Here is a 22,778-nt window from a genome sequence, read left to right as displayed (position 1 = left end):
TGTTGCACGTGTCGAATGTTGTCGATGACATTGGAAGATGCCAATTATGCTGTGCTGCTAAACTCGATCCAAACGGGGAACTTCAGACTGTCGTGATGAATGGAAAGTCTCAAGCGATCATCTTCTTTGGCTTCACATTGTCGTTTCAGTGTGATTATTAAAGAATCCCACACCTCGATGAAGCCCTTTGCTTTCTTCAGCGGTACGTTGAACTTGAAATCTTTAACCTTCACCGTGTAAGTGTAAGTCGTCGTTCTAAATTTTCTAGAGGAGCGCTTTTTCGTCTCACGAATGTGGTAGTAATTTTCAGGGTTTACAAGTGATGGTGAACTCTGGCTGGGTGTGGAATCTCTGGTCCTGGTTTATGGCTCACTCATGTCATCTTCAAAATCACTGGCATGAATTTGTGCCAAGACTTCAGCTACTGCACTCGGCGATAAATCATGTTTTTGCCTCTTACTTTCTTCTATTTTAACCACGACGTGATGCGATCGTTTCATCATAACTGCGAAAAGTCAATGACTAAATTTAAAACGCCATAGGTTACTTTATATTCAGCGTATATATAAAAGGTGTGTGTCTGTCCTTCCAATATACATTTCACTCTCAAACAGAGCAGAACGATGGAAGAGCCTCTACAGATCGAACTTCTGATCAGAGCTTTGCGAGGTGTCTTAAGAAATTTTTCTTCAGACAAACCGACGGACTACTTCCCCTCCTTTCGAGATAAAGGTCAAGATACTTGCTGTATCTGTAAGAAGTAAGGGCAATGGACTACAGAGTGTCCAGACCGTCTAAACAGCAAGACAGGTGTCAGAAGATACAAAAGTCAAGGTACCTGTTATCATTGTCAAGAGAAAGGACATTGGTCTTCAGAATGCCCAAAGAAACAACAGGAGCAAGAAGAAGAGAGGTGTTCCGGACAGGAAGAAGAAGATGTACCCTCCCCAAAGGAAGAACCTACAAACGTGCCGAAAGAGAAAAAAGAGAAGAAAAGAAAGACAAGGAGAAATTGAAGAAGAAGAAGAGGAGGAAAAACATGTGAAAGTGTAGAAATTTAAAAACCAGAGAGAGTGAACAAAAAGATACAGAAGTCTATGTACTTTTTAAAGCGTTGTGTTGTGTTGTGAATTGGATTGTAAAAGGTGTACCAGAAAAGACCAGGCAGAAAATGGAAGTGTCTCTTGATTTTGATTTTTTAGAATATGGACCTACACTCATGCACTCACTCACTCACACACGTACATCATGAGTAAAAAGGGGCTTTTGAGTTTTAATTGATTTTGGCAATTGAAATACTATCTTTTTTCGAGAGAAGAGGGTGGCCCTCTGAAGGACCATTGGGTATTTGTTTAAACAAACAAAGTCAAGAACAGGACGTAATCATCTTTAACTGCCTTAAGCCTCTGCCACGGCCAATGCCTACTTCTGGACGGGCTCCTGTCAATGATTTGATAGAAATCACTTGGGGTGGTATCGCAGGTGTAGTAACAGGACTGGGTTGTTTGGCTTGGGAAGGTCCTTTGCTATTGGGTCGTAATAAAGAAGTCTGATACATTTGTTTCAGACTCCTTAACTCTGCTAAAATGTCTAAGAGTACCGTTACCATTTGTCTTTTACTATTCTCCTTTTGTCCTAGATCTTGTTTCTTCTCTGCTGCTTCTTCCTGTCGTTTCCTTCTTGCCTCTTCTTCTTCTCGCTGTTGCTGTTGAAGGAGAAAAGTTTGTTTTGCTTCCTTCTGCTGTTGTAAAAAAATCCAGTTCTTCTTTCTGTCTCTGTTTAAAATCCTCAACTTGTGGTAAAGAAGGAGAAGGTAGTGAAGGTACTGATACTGGAACAAATTCTTGCGATGAAGAAAGAAAATCGACTAAATCCCAATTAAAATCGACCTCTTCTGGAAGTAGACCTGTATTGACTTTCGTAGCCGCTGATATACCATCGCTTCTCGTCTCCACGGTCGGTGCACCCCAATTCATTATCTTCTTAATTTCAGTCATGTTTGAAAACTGTGTCGCGTGGATTGACTGCGCACAGACGTTAGCGCATCTATATAGGGAATGTGACGTAACAGTCCACTCTCTTCGAATTGGAAGACCGACTCTGTGTTGTGACTGAATTTTGTAACGCATGTTTGGATTGGTGAATAAACTCAATCCGTTTCGATCCGCACTTCCACTATAAATAATCGCATTTCACTGCATTCCCTTCGCCTGTTATCGTCACAAGATGTGGACAAACGTAGAATCATCTACTCTCGTATCGTCAATGCTGTTCCGTACAGACTTACCCATGTATGTCAGATCATCATGGGCATTTATCAGGATCACCGAAACGAGCATTTGGAAAAGAAGAATTTATGTGGAGAAACAAGGCTGTTTTGAAGAGAGTTCTCATCTACGGTCCAGAAGTAAGAAGAAGTTTGAGTAAAAGAAGAAGACCTATGCGCTGCCCTCAGTGTTAACGGAATAATGTTAACATTAACCCAAAGGCCCTTTTCAGGGCCACTCATATGCTTCAAAAAGATTTGCTTTCTTCCCTAATTTTTTTTTAGTTAGTTGTATAATTGTTTGTATAATGTCTATTGTCTGTGTTATCTCTGTTTCTGTCCCGCCAGTCTCGTTCCCGCCAAGCGTTCTATGTTTTTTCCCCCCGCTGTTTGGTCGATTGAGGTCAGCTCCTTGCAACATTGTTACCCATCTTCAGTACTGTAACGTCACCTTACCTGTTCCATTCCTACTGTCCGTATATAACTTCTCAACCTTTTATCCCTATCCAGGCCCAAGACCTTTTTGACTGGGTTTTCCATTGTCCGTATAAATCTTGTCCGTATACAGGCCCGGGTGTGTGTGTCTGTAATGTATTTTCCCATTGTCCGTATATCACCCCCCTTCACTACTAATGTGATACATCAAGACACTGTTAGCAGATCGGCACACTCTTAACAATTCGCAAATTAGCACATTCGAGACTACAGGCACATCAACACATTCAGTATTGGAATTTATATCGTATTCCTTTGGAATTCAAGTGGAACTTCGTACATTTTGGATTTGTGATAAAACTTGTGGACTATTCGGGATTTAAATCACAATACTGCAAGTTCTTTTTTAGTTTTCACTTTGTATTCTATGAAAATAAATTATTTGTTGAATTTTACTAAACTTCATGATTTTCGCTCTTTTATGTTGCTTAGTTTACTTAGTTTAAGAGCATAGAGTCGTAAGATAAGGCCAATTATTTTTTTTTTATTAAATCAAAGATTTAAAAAGATGACCAATCAACGCGGATTAAATTAGACTTTAAATTGTAAACCAGCATATTGGTCCCAAAGCAAACACGTTTAGTAGTACCCTGTAACACAATTTGTGAATTAAAAAAAAAAAACTCACTTAGATGGTCGTTATTAAGTACAGCTTTTGAATAGTTGTCCATAACGTGGTACAAATGTCTAAAATAGGCAAAATACACCAATTATTGCTGTCATGAGCAAATAGTTCTTAATGCTGCCAAGCATTTTACATAGATTATTATGTTTATTCCATTCTAAATCATTTTCTATGTGAAAACTATGACAATTGAATGGACGGTTGTGAATAAATTAGAGACACCTAAGTGGTCATATATTGGATCCATGAAACACACTGATGTAACATACATTCTCATGATTTAACAAAACAAAGCAGGCATTGATCTTGCATTTCCTAACCATAGTCTTTCATACCTATTTAAAAGATACGATCCAGGTCAATAAATTATGTGTGATGTAAAGCTGTATAAATTTAGGTTAGAAAGAAGAACTTGGCCATGCATTGGGTCAAATATATGTATTCAAAATATACGGAAATTTTTCAGGAAATTTCCAGCATCTATTTAACTAAAACGAAATTTCGGGGATTATTTTAATTAGTGTATTTACACCTGAGTGGGAATTTCCAAATACCAATTGTCCTCATACAGGAAGGCAGTTGTTTAGCTGCGTGGCGTCATGCTGTTACGTCTTCTCGAATATTTTTATATTGTTGTTAGGATTGATATGGGTTAATATTCCGCCACTTCTAAATAAAGCGCACACGCTTGTTGCCTTTGAGTTGTCCAGAAGCATACCAGAATTAATTTTTACGCTTGCAAGTTATGTCAAAGATTTGATAACTATATTTATACAGGATTGTAAAATATTACACCCTATGCTATCTAACCCATGTAATAAAGATGTACTGCATTTATACAACAGTAATAAAGATGTACTGCATTTATACAACAGTAATAAAGATGTACTGCATTTATACAACAGTAATAAAGATGTACTGCATTTATACAACAGTAATAAAGATGTACTGCATTTATGTAACAGTAATAAAGATGTACTGTAGTTATGCAACAGTAATAAAGATGTACTGTAGTTATGCAACAGTAATGAAGATGTACTGTAGTTATGCAACAGTAATAAAGATGTACTGCATTTATACAACAGTAATAAAGATGTACTGTAGTTATACAACAGTAATAAAGATGTATTATACAACAGTTCTTACATTTCAGCTTCATTAACTGTTCAGGTCTTGCTATACAATTATGTACATTTGTTTGATGTAGTAGTCAAATTTGATTTCTAATTGGGATATAAAACATTCCTTCTGAGGGCCATTTGAGTGACAAATTTATTCCAATCTCATATCTGGACGTAGCGGTGTTACCTTCATAATTTGTACGAAGAAGTACATTTTCTTCTTTGATTCAGTTCACTGAGTGCGAAGTTTGTACTACACATCAAAATCATTATTGACCCGAAAGAAATCTTCGACAGTGTTAAAATGAACATTAGGTAGGTCTTTGAGAAAGTCGTCTTCATTTAAATTTCTAAAATCCCAGTATCTCATTTTAATATAATGTAAAACACGTTGTCAACTCGCCCACAACCTAGTGCTTCAATGTTGTGCATTTTGTTGCTTTTCGTTCTGAATATGATATTTGAAACAATATCGCCTTTACTAGCACTATGAAGCAAGTCTTGTTGATTCACCTCTGGTGTAAATTGACTCTGGCACAACCTCAGAGTAACATCACCTGGATAAAATGTCAACTCTTATGTTTAACTATGAAGATGTAGCTAAATGGTTATGGTGTAATAAAAAAAACTCCATCATTTCTAAGACTTTATTAAACTTGCACCTCTTCTGTTTTTCGTAACCGTTTACAGAGATAATGAATTTCATTTCAAAATTATAAATATCCTCAAATTATATCAAAACATATTTCTATCACATTTTATTTGGTTGTACTAGCGAGATTATTACGGGGGGGTTTTGACACAATTTCCAGTGCGTAAAATGTTGAGTTTCATTTTTCACACTGATCCAAGCCTTTCTGTTACTCCTACCATGCAATTCCATAGAAATAGTCCCCGTCGTATTTGGTTAAATTAACATAATACTTTGAAGACCTACTTGAACAAAAAAAGACATAGAAAGTCGACTTTAAGCAAGAAATGGTGACTTTATGCAATACAAAACTGAAACAATACCTTGAAACTTTACAAAAATGAAGAAAAAAAAAATGCATTGAATTAACTGAAAAGTTATGGGAACAGTCTACTTACATATGACACAATCCATCGAGAAAAAAAGATGTCCTACATGATGGTGTATGTTAGTCACGAGGATAGTCATTGGCAAACAGACATTGTTAACCTGCAAGCATATATATGTGTGTGTGTGTGTGTATGTGTGTGTGTGTGTGTGTGTGTGTGTGCCTGCGTGTGTGTGTGTGTGTGTGTGTGTGTGCGTAAAAAAAAAACGAAAAATAATAGAGATGGCCAGTTTAATACATGTTGAGTATATCTGATAGATGTGTGTGGAGTATACGGCATGCATATAATGAATGTCAGATTGTATGACGATGTTGCTGGCAATTTTACATGCTTAACTGACAGTGGGAAAAGTGTAGTTGATTACATTTTATGATACACAAATATATTGATATTGTGACTGATTTTGGATTCGGGGAGCATCCATTTTACTGCTCATTGAAAGTGCCAATAACAGACAAATTTGAGATAGAAAGTGTGTGTACAGAAAACGTGCTATTTCAGTCATAAATAAACACAGGGAAGCTTTCAAACAGCTATTTAAGGAAAACATAGCGACGAAGGAACAATTAATTAATCTGCTAATACAAGTATCGATGATTCCATGAAACAATTTACTTCTTTGTATATTGATGCACCTTTTCACTATAAAAAAAAAGTTTAAAAACGTAAATTTCAACCTAAAATGCAAATGCAACCACCATGCTGGGACAAAGAATATGAAAGTGAAAGCATGAAAAATATGTACTATTACGTTGATTTCGGCTGACAAGTTCCAGTACTGATCTGAAGGATTACAGGGAGCTCAAGAAAAGGTTCACATTAGTGTGTACGTTAAAGAAAAACTATTAACATATAGGTCAAAGAGAATAACTAATAAAATACATAACAGACCCATGTTTATTTAGGAAATATTTTAAAATAACGATCCATTATAAGAACACAGAAACGGTTTGGCGCAAATATTTTTAAAAGATCCTACAAAATGAAAACCCTGTGAACAGTAATTTTGACAATGATGATGATTCTGTGGTATAAAAATGACAATATCTTGGATGACATAATAAGAGATCAAGAGATCATAGTTAGTTCATATTCAATAAAAAACAAAACTCCTTATATTGAAAAAATTAGACGAAGATGGTATCGTAAAATGGGCAACGAAGATTAAAGATTTGTTTTATCAATATGGCTTTGGACATGTATGGATTGCACAAGATGTTTGTGCAGAAAGGGTATTTATATCGGAGTTCACACACAAGAGACATGGCATTTCAAAGTTGGTTAATTGCTCAAAATGTTACTACTATAATCAGTATAAATCCCTACCACAATGTGAGAAATATCTCTCATGCAATATACCTTTTTAATTTAAGAAAACATTTAATGCAAATTAAGACATAAAATGATGATTGGAAAAGGAAATATATTTGACGGAGCATTCAGATTTTATGAATTCTGCAGGAGAATAAATAGCCATATATTAGAGGGTAAATTTAATTTTGTTTGCGTTTGCCCAGAATGTGATATTATTAGAAGACAATATCTTTTTTCAAAATGTGTATAATGTATAACCAAGCGTTGAAAAAACTTTGCCTCCCTTATGTCTAGCAGTGATACAGTGATTGCCTCCCTTATGTCTAGCAGTGATACAGTGACTCTGTATCACACTATTTATAAGAAATCATTTATTAGGAGAGATGTTCTTTTATCTCCATCCGAGTAAGATCATGTGAAAATGTTATTGTTCGAAAATAAGTGTAGAAGTAACTCAATAATTTATACCTCACGTGTATTAAAGACAATGGAGTGATTCAGTTGTGTATATCACAAACATAATTAAGCATTTAGGGCTGGAGATCTATATCACTGAAATAAAAGTCATTTTATTTTGAATTTTTTCAAGGATTTTTTTTTTAGTTTAATATTATTCAGGTTTTTAATATCAATGTGAGGGCAGCACTAATGTATATTACGTTCCAGAGACTCGATGGTATATCTGTATTCTCAACAAATACAAGTGGTTCAGAAATGTTCTCGTACAGGTAATGTGGTCCTGGGCTCCACTTCTCTACTACTTTCAAATCTCAGTTAAATTATTTGAACTCTACACACTGACGGCGTGTGGCTGAGGTGGTAAATCTAACGAATGAAGTGACTAGGGAAAATAAGCGTTATATTTGCATATAAATAAATCTAACGAATGAAGTGACTAGGGAAAATAAGCGTTATATTTGCACATAAATAAACAAAAACTAAAACCTATAAAGTCAGCATCTCGCCAAACCAGTGTGAAGGTAGAAAGGTTTGCGTCATACAGCATTAACATTTAATATCTGTATGATACTACCGTCTTGTGACTGCAGAAAATACTACATTTTAATAATATTTTTGAGGTATGTGTTATTTTCATGTACATCTGGACGATAAAGATGTGCCTTTCGTTTTCCGTAATCAATTCTAAAGCCTTATGATTGCGCTCACCTATCACGATTCTAACGCTCTTCCATATACTAGACTAAGAAGTCATCAGGTAGCATTTATGTTGTGTTGTACATTAAATTTGGCTTAAATGCTGTTCAATCGCTCTTCAGTAGTTAGCTAGCCGAAGGGTCAGTTACCTTTACCGTTTAAGGTGTGCGGTGAGAATCCGCTCATGAATTATCCCATGACACATGTACAAGTTGGTGGGCATGTGTACCGTTATGACTATACGATTTAACAGATTATGTTCCTGTATAGATTCAAAACAGTTTTAAAAATGTATGCTTCTGACACGAGTCGTTGCAAGAAGATATTTAAATATGTGTAGCACATAACATTTAACCAATGGCCTTTTCATATTCCGAAAGTCTAAATATTAATTATAATGATGAATCTTAGCAGCTTCCTGCATAGTCCTTTTAATGTTGACAAACTACTCTCCTGTATTTAGCCTGGTCAATGATTTGTATCTAGTCCATCTGTTTTTATAAACGGATCCCATAATTGCCCTATCAGTTCTGTAACATCAGTTTTGAATATCCTTTTAATTTATAAGAATTCAACGCCTCTAAAGAAAAGATGGATATGTATGTATGTATGTATGTATGTATGTGCGTACGTGTGTGTGAGTAGAAGGGTCAATAGATGTACTTAAACAGGTATCTATCGAACGTTTTTAGCCACACAGTCTGCATACTTATTGTAACAAGATAACCGGATTAGATTTCGGATTTATAACAACACTTTTGATGGTGATACAAATACAATGTTTAATGATGAATGACTTGAATGGAAATATAATTATGATTAATACGTGCATGTATAAGATCCAAATATTGCACAAATTAACATAATCCACACGAACTTGTGTGTGTGTGTGATTAAGATTTTTAAACGTAACTTTAACAATTGTTCAGTCATATTGCTACGATGTCTGCAGTGTGGCAGTTTATAGTGATGTCTAGCACTGGGGCATCATCCCGCAGACATACAGCATCATTTTCCACCCAGTCACATTATCTTGACACCGGGCCGATCAGTCCTAACACTAACCTCTTAATGCTGAGCGCCATGCCGCATGAACGTAATAATGCATCAAACGTAAATACAAAAATACAAATAGATGACATTACATAGTACAAGGACAAAGTTAAATTGATTCACAGTAATGTCACACGACGAAAAAAATGATGTGTTTTACTCAAATAGTAAAAACGAATTCACTCAAATAGTGAAAAAATGAAAGTATTTTACTCAAATAGTAAAATGATGAAAACAAATGGACAGATATAATACAAAATATCTTTACAATCCCAAAACACTGGGTATTACAAACCCCAAAATTACAGCTGCTACGGTCAACTTCTATGGTTAGCTCTACAGCTTGTACCACGTCAACTCCGATCAGCTGAAAATACTTCTAACACCGTATACTATACATGAAACGGGCATATACGATAAAACTTAATGACGTTATAGAAGGTAAGCTATACAGATTCCATTATCGGCACAATAATTACAAAGAAATATACAGATTCAGAAGAGAACCTACCCGTGTCCGATGAGAATCCTATTGGTGCTAAACGATTCTTAATTAAATATAACACTATTGCTAATATAAATCTCTTTCCGTCACAAACAGGAATAGAAAATATTTGCATAGAAAATATACAAAAATAAACGTACTAGTACAATAGTTAGAACTTATACACAAGAAACTAATAAATAACTCATACCTCCACAGCTGAAGATGTGCAAGTTCTTTAAGTTGAATGCTCACTGACAAGACGTTCCGCAATGTGAAGATTTAGTCTTACGGTGAGGCATTTATACAGAGACGATGCAGCCATACATCATCTGTCCGCTGGAAGTATTCCGTTTTTCCCATCGAAAGCACTTCGCACGTGCGGCATAGGATGAACCGAACTCACTGTTTCGAAATATTGTACAATATACATAAATCAACCTCGGGTATCGTTGTACATAAAAAAAATCTAAACCCGAGTACATAAAGGATTTTATACAATTCCGTGACACGTATGAAAAACTGAGATATTCAATTCAAATGAATATCTTGTAGTTGTTTGAAATATATAAATTATATTATTAGTCATGACACTGCAAATATTATTGATCTTGGTCAATCCAATTTTCTTTTTTATCTCTCCCTTTTGGAGACTCATTATATAAATTTGTAGCATGAGGAACATATCAAGTGGTTGGCTGAAAGGTTGATTTTTGTTTGATAGACAGCTTGGTCGTTTGATTTTATTAAAGAAGTGGCCAAATTAATCAGATCTTGGAGGAGCTGGGGAGAATTAAAAAAATGCTTGTCACTTTTCATTAAACATGTCAACATGATCTTTCACTTTCTGCGCTTAGTTTTAATTCAGTTTTGGCAGGATCATTTCCTTACTCAACTCAATCAAATTTAACGAAAAAGCGGAGTAATAAAACATTACCTCCTAAAAGAGCTCTCCAACTCAAAATTGATTTTGATAGAGCTCTAGGCTGTATACGGTACAAAGAAATTATGGTGACATAGTCTTTTCTCTACTGTTATTCCTAAAGGACCCCTCGCCCCCCCCCCCCCCCCCCCCGCCAAAGATACTAATCCAGAGTAAGTTTATTGCCCCGGCAACTGTTCATTTGTACATGTATACAATCCTTGAAGTAAAAGAGAACTATTCATTTTAGGTGTAAACACACAACATCTTTTCGTGATGTTCTCTTTGCAGTGGTAGGGGCCCCGAGTGGCCGAGTGGTCTAAAGCGCTCTCCGTTACGGATCACTGCCATCTCACCTCTGTCTGCGTGGGTTCGAGTCCAAGGCTCGGCTAACGTTGGTACGTGGGAAAGCCTGCCAGTAGCTTCTCGTGGGTCGGTGGTTCTTCCCTGGGTTTTCCAGGGTTCTTCCTCCACCAGTTATACCGGCCGCCATGTATAGCCTATCTTGTGCTGAAAAATGGCGTTAAACCCTAGAACAACAAAAAATCTTTGCAGTGATAGCACATCTAAGAAAGCATCAGACTCGCAATCGTAAGTTCACGAGTTCAATAATCACCTTGGCCATCCTCAGACGGCTGTCTCAGTGGGTCCTTGTGAAAAACACTTTGTTTCCATTTCCTGAATAAAGTGAATAACGTCTTCAAAGTGCCACTTAAGGTGGCGCTGTACAGTTTCGTATTTTGCATGGGTTAGAATTTGGAAGAAAACGAATTTCCCCGGCTTTCCTCTCTGGTTATACTGGGTTTTATAAGACCTTGTATATCTTAGAAATAGTTCAAAGAACCTTTAATTTCCTTTATTTTGGTGTATGATTGATCGGTATAATATGAATTATAGAGTATACAGCTTGGCCTTACTCCAGATGTGCACCTCTCAAAAAAGTGCTAGCTCCACTTGGTCATTTTCACTTCCTGAACTTCAGAGGCAAATTGTATAAATAAGAGCAGATAACGTTGTTTACATTTTATATATTTGCTAATTCATTCATTGCACTTTCAGAAGCTGGTATTGTCTAGTCTGGCAAAATTCATTTTCCCTTTTTTAATAGCTGCTACGGATAATGTACTTTAGACTAATTCAGGCACCGCTTCGGTGGCCTAGTGGTTAGACGTCCGCCTAAGATGCGGAAGATCGTGGGTTTGATCCCAGGCCGAGTCATACCAAAGACTTATAAAAATGGTACTAACAGCTGCCTCGCTTGGCGCTCAGCATTAAGAGGTTAGTGTTAGGACTGGTCGGCCTGGTGTCAGGATAATGTGACTGGGTGGGACATCATGCTACATGTCTGCGGCATGATGCCCCAGTGCTAAACATCACTATAAACTGCCACACTGCAGACATCGTAGCGATATGACTGAAAAATTGTTAAAGCTACGTTAAAAATCCAAATCACACACACACACTAATTCAGGCTGATTGTTTGATCATAAGGGAGCAGTCCTTTTAGTTAGAAGTGTGCTTAGATCACGTACAATCTCCAAAAGTACAAAATCCAAAGAAATGTCAGCCAAATTACATTAAAGTAGCATAGAGGTATGCCAACATTCTCTCCACTGCGCATGTTTTAAATGCAAACAACTTCACTTTACATGCGTCACTCTCTCAAAAGTACATAATAACTGGTGAGCTCTCCCCAAAAATAGCAAAAGCAGCAACAAGAACATAAACCCATATCTCAATTGACGTAGTCGTATTTGCATGATTTACATTCTTTTTATCCTGTTCTTATTTTGTTGTTGTTGTAGACTCTGTTTTTCTATAGCCATCATTATATACTGTTGTATATATACTTAAATCATTTCTTTCATTCGGTCGTCTATTTGCGGGGTATTTTGACTTTTTTTACCCAATAGTACTGAATATCATTTATTGATTTTAAAACTATCTTTTAAAAGTCACCCAATTTTCAATATCTAACCTATTTGCTATCTCGAAAACCGCGAACACTTGCAACTGAGCACTTCCACGGCACTAACTGTTTACTTTGGTGAATTTCCAATAGCTTTAAGTTCGTTCATCATATTGTTATTTTTCCTATTTTGACACCTATGTTATTTTCTTTATAAATGACTTATTAAATTTAACCCATGTGTGTTTCTATACGACCTTGCCAAGAAAGGTCAGTTTTTCTACTCAAACTCGTTGTAATTTGATGTTGTTTAGGGGCTGGGGTTGTTTTGCGCTTTTCATCATTTTAGAAGGATCAAACGTGACACTCCTGGGATACTGTTAACATTTACGTTAACAATGTTGAGTTTTTACATTTCTTGCGCAACACCCATCTATGTAGATAACCATTTTTTATTGTTTCAGCCATTTTGGCCCCGAAATTGTACTCTTCTTTACCTAATGCAGGCCAGCCTCAAATCTTGTGCCAGGTCTATGATGCAAAATTAATGTCCTAGTGCGGCAACCATTTTTCTTTTTTCAGTCAGTAACTTTAAAAAAATGACCTTCTGACCACAAGATCAATGACATTCAGTTGAAGGTCAGCTACAAAGGCTTGTTGATATATGTCATGTAAAATTAATGTCATTTTGATGAAACAAAAATGGTTCAAATTTATTTTAGTCGCAGTGATCTTGATCTTAAATATTTTGATTCCAAAATCAATAGGGTTCTTCCTTACTACAAACTGAAGCCATTGACAATTTTATTGTGCGGGAGTAAACTTGGTGACAGACAACAAAATCATAACATAATACACCCAGTATAATGGCAGATCTATAAAAAAAATATTTAAAAAAAATGCAGTACTCGAAGCAACCAATCTGTAGATTTCTGGAATTATTGGAGCCAGCGATCAATATGCCATGTACGTTCCGTGTCGGAATGAAATACCTTCGCTGTATATTTCCATAAACGGCTTTCCAAGTGGTCAGGATTGGTAAAGATTAGTTTTTGTATTTTAATCGATATGTGTGCTGTTTATTTAGAGCAGTGGGCCCAGCAATTGAAGGCAAGCTCATATTGTTCTTTAAGAGCATACGACTAGTGTGCATAGAGTCTTGTTGGTTCACAAGAAACCCAGGACTAATAGTTCCGCATGTTCCAAAGACAGTACATGAAGTTCTTCTTCCAGTTTTCCAATATATGCCCTCAATATCTAGCTCTTATTTCTATTTAATTGTCATACAACGAAATCTTGTATATGATTAATATATAATGCATTGACTAAATATCAAGACTCACATAAATATATGAAATGCTGAAGAAACAAATCTGCCACAGAAAAGACTAGACATGATAACTGATTTGGTAGCAGCCTTTGTCCTAAAATTTATGCAAAGATCAACATGTGGTTCTGCCGTATGATATTCAGTTTGAGATTTTTTTTTTCGTGGAAGATGTTATGTGTATGCATGATTAAAAAATATTGCATAAATAGAGGATGAATTTACACAGGTGTTCATTTGATATTATATTTATAACACGAATTGAAACATAGTATATAAAACAAACTGCTTGTAGCGAGTGTTATATCGTATTATCCAACAAGTTAAATGAACTTCGTTTAAAATGGCCACGAGTTTAAGATTCCTTTTATTACGTAATGTTTCCTTTAAGAACTTTGAATTACCCATTGATGCTGCTCTCTGACGTTGTTGGGTGTTACAACCTAGTGAGGCTAACAATATGCGCAGGTACCAACATCATAGTCCGGGTAGTAGTAAAATCACCGTCTCCTGATTGGCTAGTCAGTGATGTAAGTCGCACAACAATGACGTCATTGAATTTAAAAACTGTTTAGAAACTCTCCTTCCAATATGTGATTGGTTGGTAGCTTCACATTAAAGGGGTCTATCATTGGTAAAATAATATTGTATACTCTTTTTAAAGAAGGAGGTTAATAGTTATGTGCGTAATGATGACGCAATAGTGAGAAAACTAATGATATTTATGATACGACGTTACGATGCTAATAAAGGTGAGCGTTAAATATGATCAAGAGTTATACTTAAGTGCGTTCATTTGTTCTTCCGTTTTCTTTTACCGATTATGCAAATCCAATTTTTTATTTTATAGGAAGCCGGTTGACAACATAATTGTTAGGTGAAGTCACCGAGTATAATGACGTTGATGCATGATGCTGACAAAGGTTGGTCTTGGGTCGTGTTATTTGCTTCCTTTGGTTCCTTCGTCATCAATGGGTCCCTGCTGTACGGGATAGGAATAGTAAACGTTGCTTTACTAGAACAATATGACGAGCCGCTCGGGACGACTGCATGGGCCGCTGCCGCCTTTGCAGCTTTAACGTCAATAGCAGGTGATTTGAGGGTACATTAGTATGTTAACGTTTATGTAAAAAAGTTTATATATTTAAAAAATATTAAATTATGCATGTGTTCCTTCTATTAAATAACAATATAAAAATCAACACGACCCCGTCGCCAATACTTACTTTTCCAACACCACGATTCCCACCATTTATAGTTCTATAGTTGACACTGCTTCGTTTTCTTTTGCATTTACGAGATATGCAGTCACTCTAATGACAGCTTATTGATGTTACCTCTATTACACCCTTGCATACTTATATGTTTTATATATTTGTTAATAACTGCCGTGAATCTGACAAAGACGCGTTGTCTATATGCCATCTGCAAGCTTGGTAACGCGTGATTCCAGCGACCTGACAGATATCTATTTGACAATGCATTGCCTGATAATGGCGATGGCTCCATTTACTGTGATAATGTTTATGCATAGTTAAAAATCACATATCCATCATGTCTAACATAATTTATAGGGCAAAAATCTACCGTAAAGGTTTTCAATATTGTTACTGTACGTACAGTGGAATTTACTAAAGATGTTTCGAAACAAATGTGAAGTTTTATTTGTAGTTATTTATTTATACAACTTTGTTTTGTGAACAAATCAGAAAGGCGTCAGAAGATGTGACACATATCCATACACTCGTACAGAAACATGTCAAGGAATCAACAGAAGGACTAATGAAAGATAAATTCTTTCCGTACTATTTTAAATTAATATTACTTAATTGAAATGCTCATGGATAATAGTGTGTCAAAAGACGTTAAAGGTGATATTTATCGAAGCTTTTTCTGACCCTCATAACCAACTGCAAATTCTTTCTGTTATAGGTCCACTTTCAAGTTATATCATAGACAAGTTTAGCTGTCGGGTGGCGATTATGACATGTGGTTTGCTGACGTCAGTGGGCTGTCTATCGACTTCATTTGCTTCGTCCATTCACTGGTGTGTTGTTACGTACGGGATCATCGCAGGTATGATGATGACGTCCAAAAACTTCGTGAGACAAAGACTATAAGCTTTTAAGACATCTCCCAAAAAATACCAGAAACAAAATGTGCAATACATAATAAATTCGTGAACTGACAATAAGGATTGTACTCGGTTTGTGTATGTGTGTGTCTGCATGTCTGTTGTGTGTTTGTGTGGGTGTGTACTAAAAAAGTTAGCTAACTGATTTTGTAATGATAATGCACACGCACTTGTGCCTACATACTATTGTCAAAGGCGCAACAGTTTAAAGAAAAAGAGGTCTTGAAGTTAATACAAAAGCAATGAGCAGTAAACTGGGAAATGCCCCTGGTCACATATGCAAATAACACTGAATACCCCAAAACATAAGTTATAATAGCCCAACTCATCCGTCTGCGCTGTATTTCCAGATGAAAAAGCTACGAATGGTATTTTTCTCTGTATTTCTCAGTTAAGAAGCAATAGTAGACCTTATGTAATACATTTCAACCCTTATTTCTCCCAAACATAATCGAGTCTCTCCTTGATCCAGCAGTTAGTTTTATACTGCCCAACCAATTATCCTATTTTTTTCTTAGTTTTTGAACTAGAATGCAGTGGAGGCGCAAAGGGGTATGGGGTGGCAGCTGAAATGATCATATTATTTCATCTTCATTTTAGTTTAACATGGTCAGTCTTCACAAAACTGAGGGGGGGGGGGGCAGATAGAGAAGGGAAGTTAGCAACTGACATGAAATATACGCTCTGTAGCAAATTAGTTTCGCCACTAAATAACATTGCCACTGGACGCATCGAAACCTCGCACTGCCACTGCTTGAGTGTGAATAATTACACGTATATAATGGCTTTCAAAATAAATATTCAAATTTAAACAATATTCTTGCCACGTTAGCATCAAACAATTTATAACAATTTCTCGTTTCCTTTAGGCACTGGCTCTGGTATTGGTTACACAGCCGCAATGGTAGTGATCGGCTTCAACTTCAGGAAAATCCGTAAATTCGCCATGAGCATAGCCGTAGCTGGGGTCGGGATCGGAGTTTTTGTCTTCTCGCCGATGCTTGAGATTGTCCGGGATTACTATGGCAACAGAGGTTTCTTCATCATTTTGGCGGGAATAACTATGCATCAGTTTGTTTTTGGAGCACTATGCAAACCATCGAGTTTAGAGATGGAGAGACATAAAAACAAAGGCATGGAAAAAAGTGACAAAGTTTCGTTCTCTTGGTCGAGTATAAGACGAAATTGTGATGTGTACATGGATAAACCCATTCTCTGTTTTTCCCTCAGTATGCTAATGTACGGGGTTGGAACTTATATGATCTTTGTCCATCTTCCTAACTATAGCATTCAGAAAGGTTTTACTCCCTTCCAAGCCTCCTGGTTGATCTCTGTGTGCGGGTTATTTACAGTGGTTTCGAGGATTTTAACTATCATCGCCTCCAATAGCGATAATATTGATGACATTATTCTGTATTCAGGGTTGTTCGGATCTCTGGCTCTGGGCACTTTTCTGTTCCCACTGTACTCCAGTGCGTTTGCGGGTCAGATAGTCTTTTCCATTATGCTTGGAACGTACTTTGGCGGATGCTATGCAGTAATGAACTCAATCAGTTTGAGATTGGTCGGCCTGAAACATCTTTCCGCAGCTACAGGGATGGAATTATTCTGTTGTAGCCTTGGAACAGTCATAGGACCCGTCGTGTCTGGTGAGTATACGGACATTTAGGGTGCCTGAATAGCCGATTGGGTGAAAAAGCACTGGCGTTTAAGCGCCAAATAAATGTCCCACTTGACGAGTCCATGCAGAAACGGCACAGAGGTGGCACGTCTGTGGGATCCACCTTTTCTTCGATGGCAGGGTAGTTTCCTCTCGGTACTCCGGTTTACTCAGACAATCAGATAAAAAGAAATCAGTCTTAGGTAAGCTTTCCACTGTGAGAGTATATCTGATGGCTTGTAAGTATATAGATTCTTACACATTAAATACGCCGTTTAGCCAACTGAGGGATCTCCCAGACTTGTATACATGTGGGTGCTAGATGAAGATGGCGTACATTGTTTGTTATTAGGTTTCTTTCTAGGGTCCATATTTCTTCAACCCAATAAAATAATGCAAAATGTGCTTATTTAGTGGTGATAGTTCTGATTAGAGGTTAACGATTAGAAGTGTAGGCAATGAAGACTGAAACATTCAATGTCGTCATTTCTATCACTTAATTTTATGGGCATGGTAAGATCAGAAGGGATACACTGATCTACTTTCTAAGAAATCAGTCACAAAAATATTTGAGATATTTAGCGTTTCTGGTTAATTCGGCTGTTTCTCTTTTTTACACGATGCATTTCAGCATAATCTAATATTTTCTAGGAATTTGATACCATAATTTCTATTCCAGGTGCTATTGTTGACCATGGCGGGACCTATGAACAAGCATTTATGATTGCAGGTATGCATCGGCATGTTCTTTATTTGAACACAGGGTTATAAACATTCCAGTTTAGGCGAAGTCAGAGTGGTAGTTATAGTAATGTAATACTGTCAACAGAAACACCTGCTGATCTAATCGCCTGCGTTAAGCTTGCTTGTCCGTACTTCAGCTTATTGTTGTCACCAAAGTTCAAATTTGGTTTCTCTCATTGGTTTGAACAGAATTCGTCACAAATAAATTCAGCAGCTTGCTGTGTGTTTGTGTGCGTGTGTATGTGTGGTAAAAGTCTTCATGCATGATCCTTTTAGCCTATGTTTAAATCCTTCTGAAATCTGGGGCACATTGGGATATACTCCATGACTGTAACAGTGCTCCGGATAATGTTTGGGGACATGGTATTTTAATCCAAGGAGTACCACCCGCATACATCTATTTGCATCCAAGGTTTTGATTATGGTGTGTGTGTGTGTGTGTGTGTTCGATTATTTACATTTTCATTCACCTTTATCACTTAGATTAAAAATCCCAAAAGTAACTTGTGGCTATAATTATCTATTTGCTAAACTGGCTTGGCAGAATTTTGGTATTATGTACCGACGGCGTAGGCAAGGCATATCTTTCTACAGAATTTCGTGTTGGTTCTTTCTTACTACAGGCCTTCTCATTTGTATCCAATAATATCAGTAATAGAGGAGAAAAATACTTTGATTTATATTGATTTCATAAATGGGAAACACCGTAAGAGCTCTGTTTCAGACATTATTTCACCCATTTGTACTTTTCTAAATAAAGTACGTTTTATTCTTTGGGTTTTTCACTTGCTGAAATCCATACTATATCCAACGTATCGAGAACGCATATTTTGGCCATGAACATAAATTTGAAACAAGGTAAAATATTTGTTTTCTGGATTAATTATTCGTAATTACTTATCTGTAACTAAATGTTGCGTTTTCCCAATTCTAGCATTCTGCATTCTGATTGGGGCAGCCCTCGGGATGGCCACCGTTCTCTTCTATGCCAGTAATTCATCTCATTACGGGTCAGAGGTTGACATAGTTATTGATAGAGTGGGGCGAAAATGCGAAGCGGAATCTATATTTAGCTTCAAATCTCGGGAGGAGAAATACAAGAAAAGTAAAAAGAATCTGAAGAATTTGGCGGATCCCAAATCGGACAGTCTGTTGTCTTTATCAGTTGAAAATCCCGTATTGTGGACTATTAATGTGGATGACGAGATACATAAATTGTTGCGAGGGGAGGAGATCCAGTACATTGATGAAAGCTCATGACTAGGCCGAACCATAGCTTTTCAAATTGCTGATATTCACTCCATATCGTACCCAACTTACTGTTGATGATGGTCTCTAACGAAGCAGTCTTAGTTGTATAATGGCGACCCATACCTTCTAGCTTTGACATTGACTCGTAAGAGTTATTACTGTATATTAAAGAAAGAGTCTTCGTTCCCCCCCGCCCCCGACGAGCAGGAAACAACCAGCATTAAATCCGATGATGATGTAACACCATTTTAAATATTTAATTACTCATTTGCTTGTTTGTTTTTCTTTTCTTTTACCTCGAATGGCTTTAGGTTGATTCTAGTTTAAAAGACACTTAGGGCAAACCCCACTGTTTGTTTCCAGTGTTGACAGATGCAAATCAATGTTGATACAGTCATAACATTTTTAAAAAAGACATTTCGTAATAAAATCATGCACTTTTTGTTGCCATTTCAGACAGACAGAGAGAGAGAGAGAGAGGGCATAAAACTTCTAACAGCCAAGTCCAAAGTATGCAAGTCTTTTTTGTCAGCAAAATTCTTTTATTTTATCTTTTTCTTCAAAGCAAGTATCACACCGTTCCGGCGGCCTAGTGGTTAGAGCGTCCGCCTCAGAAGCGGGAGGTCGTGAGTTCGAACCCCGGCAGAGTCATACCAAAGACTTACAAAAATGGTACTAACAGCTGCCTCGCTAGGCGCTCAACATTAAGAGGTTACTGTTAGGACTGGTCGGCCTGGTGTCAGGATAATGTGACTGGGTGGGACATCATGCTACATGTCTGCAGCATGATGCCCCAGTGCTAGACATCACTATAAACCGCCACACTGCAGACATCGTAGCGATATGACTGAAAAATTGTTAAAGCTTCATTAAAACTCCTAATCACACACACACACACACACACACGCAAAGCTAGTATCAACGGGTGTGCGAGATATGAGACAAAGTTCAAACGACTGCAATTGAATTAGACGAAACCTCATGGGTTCATTCTTAGTAGACATTGATATTAAGACATTGACTGCCGGCTTCTAATAACCATTTTGATCAAAACATTAATCACACGGCGTTTTATAAGAATTTCTAGTCTGTTTTAATCGAATGATATTATAAATCACTATGCGTTGTTTGGAACACTTGAATCTTATCGCATACCGTATTTAGAAACAATAGTGCACTGATTTTGGGACTTGTTTTCTTTGTCGGAGAAAACCAATTTCCAGTGTTAGTCGTCGTTGATTGTTATAAAATCAGCGTTTTTGGGAGACTATCATATATGTGCACAGGAGCTGGTATCGTTGATTACAATTTATGTCATACATGTACTATATGACAGTTATTGTATAGTGCATGTATGACAGGTACATTGTGAGCAAAGATACGAGCTGTGATATGTGCATGTCTGATAACAACTTTACAAAATTTCTTTGGTACCAAGTACAAAACTGCAGATGAGAATGATTCTTGCGAGATTGGATGACATAAATGTGAAGATGCATTTAGTTTTGATAATGCTAGAACGCCAAAGCGAGATTTTGTGGAATGAATCATAGGATATTGCCTTTCTGTGGGCAAAGAGAAATAGAAAACAATGGAGCATTACTGGGTTTGTGCACACAGATTCGCAACCGTGGAAAGAAAAATGCAATGGCTACCCCCAAAATACCTGTTTCAGAACTTTACCTGAGAACCTGCAGTGAAAAAAGTTTGGGTTAGGATTACAATTTTGATCCAACGAAGGGGTCAAAGACTGCAACTTTAAAAGTCCCATGGAGAACTCTGCAGCGAATGTAACTCTTGTGTGTGTGTGTGTGTGTGTGTGTGTGTGTGTGTATATATATATATATATATATATATATGTGTGTGTGTGTGTGTGTGTGTGTGTGTGTGTGTGAGAGAGAGAGAGGAGATAGATACAGTAGGTTTGACTTCTAATCCACTGTCCAGAAATTTTATGCTGGGATGCATACATGTCAATTCTACAACTCCCGCACACCAATGAACGACAATACCCCGGCCAATGATTTTAGACACTTTAACTGAAAATTAATTGTTTCGATTTATACATGAACAAACATTCCTTCAAACCGTTCTACTGCAGTGAACATTAAAAAATGCTTTTGTTGCTTTTACCTATACAGCTCCTAATGCAATGTATACTCGCTCATGGTAGCTTTCCGCCTTACTTTCAGTTTTTAGAGAGAATTGATATTTATAGAAATTAGATACACGTTTAATTAAATTTCACGTGTATACGTGTATCTTTAGTTTTAGCGAATATTGTCAACAACTTCTAGCTATGTACTTCCTTTTTTAACTTTTGTCCTGATTGACTCTCTCTCTCTCTCTCTCACTCTCTATTTCTCTCTCTCTCTCTCATATATATATATATATATATATATATATATATATATATATATATATATATATATATATATCCTGGTTGCCGTGCATTGGTATTTGTAAATATTCACACGGATCTAAGGTACGGGTGAACATCCTCGAACCTTGCAACCAGATCTTAAAATAGCGATATAAAAAATTTACATGCTAAATAGCAGCCATTACCGTTTCCAGAATATCAGATAAAATTCAAAACATAGGTGTATTAACTTGTAAAAAATTATGAAAACATGATCCTCAAGATCCCGTCCAAAATTGATTATATCCAGACTTGTATGTTTTTAATTAAGATAATGAATTGCATGCAGTGTAACAATGGCGTCCGTGAACGCCGCAAAGCTCAAAGCTAGTTATGTATTAGGTCTCACTGGAGAGTTTATCTGGTGAATTTTCATCCGCCAATGACCTATTGCAGGAAAATGAGAATACTTTTAGACTGAATATGCAAATAAAAACAATCTAATGATTTCTGCAGAAAGCATGCATGTGAGATTTTGACTGCGGCAATCGGGCTAAATCCTTGTACAAGTGATGGCTTTTATATATCTACCAGTACTGCCACCCCACCCCCACCTCTTTTTACATTCATTGTTTTGACAGCAAAGAGCTATTTTAAATATTTTCCTGTGACAAAGCAGCTAAAAGAATCAGTATGTACGTTATGCATGAATAAAGTTCACTAGTATTATAACAAATTAGCATACTTTTCATCACCCCTCAACTATCTCGATTTTTAGATATTTACCTCTGTTGCAGACGTACAATAAATACGTGTGCCAAGTCGGCTGTTCATTTGTAGCCCAAGTTGCGCATTTTATTTCCAATGCTAGTCTAA

At 36.7% G+C, this 22,778-nt stretch overlaps 1 protein-coding gene across 2 annotated transcripts in view; it reads left to right on the top strand.

Moving 5' to 3' along the window:
- Positions 1-21,857, top strand: part of LOC149794681 (monocarboxylate transporter 13-like) — a 48,881-nt gene extending 27,024 nt beyond the window's left edge. For both annotated transcript variants that reach the window (XM_089964290.1, XM_089964289.1), the window contains exons 2-6: positions 14,602-14,842; positions 15,684-15,827; positions 16,755-17,534; positions 18,225-18,275; positions 19,224-21,857. In XM_089964290.1, coding sequence (XP_089820416.1) covers positions 14,647-14,842; positions 15,684-15,827; positions 16,755-17,534; positions 18,225-18,275; positions 19,224-19,549 — 1,497 coding nt within the window. In that variant the 5' untranslated portion in view covers positions 14,602-14,646 and the 3' untranslated portion in view covers positions 19,550-21,857. The remainder of the gene's footprint in view (positions 1-14,601; positions 14,843-15,683; positions 15,828-16,754; positions 17,535-18,224; positions 18,276-19,223) is intronic.
- Positions 21,858-22,778: the final 921 nt, after the last annotated feature.

Source organism: Sinohyriopsis cumingii, chromosome 7 (genome assembly GCF_028554795.1).
Source record: "Sinohyriopsis cumingii isolate HCF-2022 chromosome 7, ASM2855479v2, whole genome shotgun sequence".
NCBI classification, from domain to species: Eukaryota; Metazoa; Mollusca; class Bivalvia; order Unionida; family Unionidae; genus Sinohyriopsis; species Sinohyriopsis cumingii.
The sequence above is the reverse complement of the archived record's forward strand: the minus strand, read 5'-3'. Positions and strand labels throughout refer to the sequence as shown.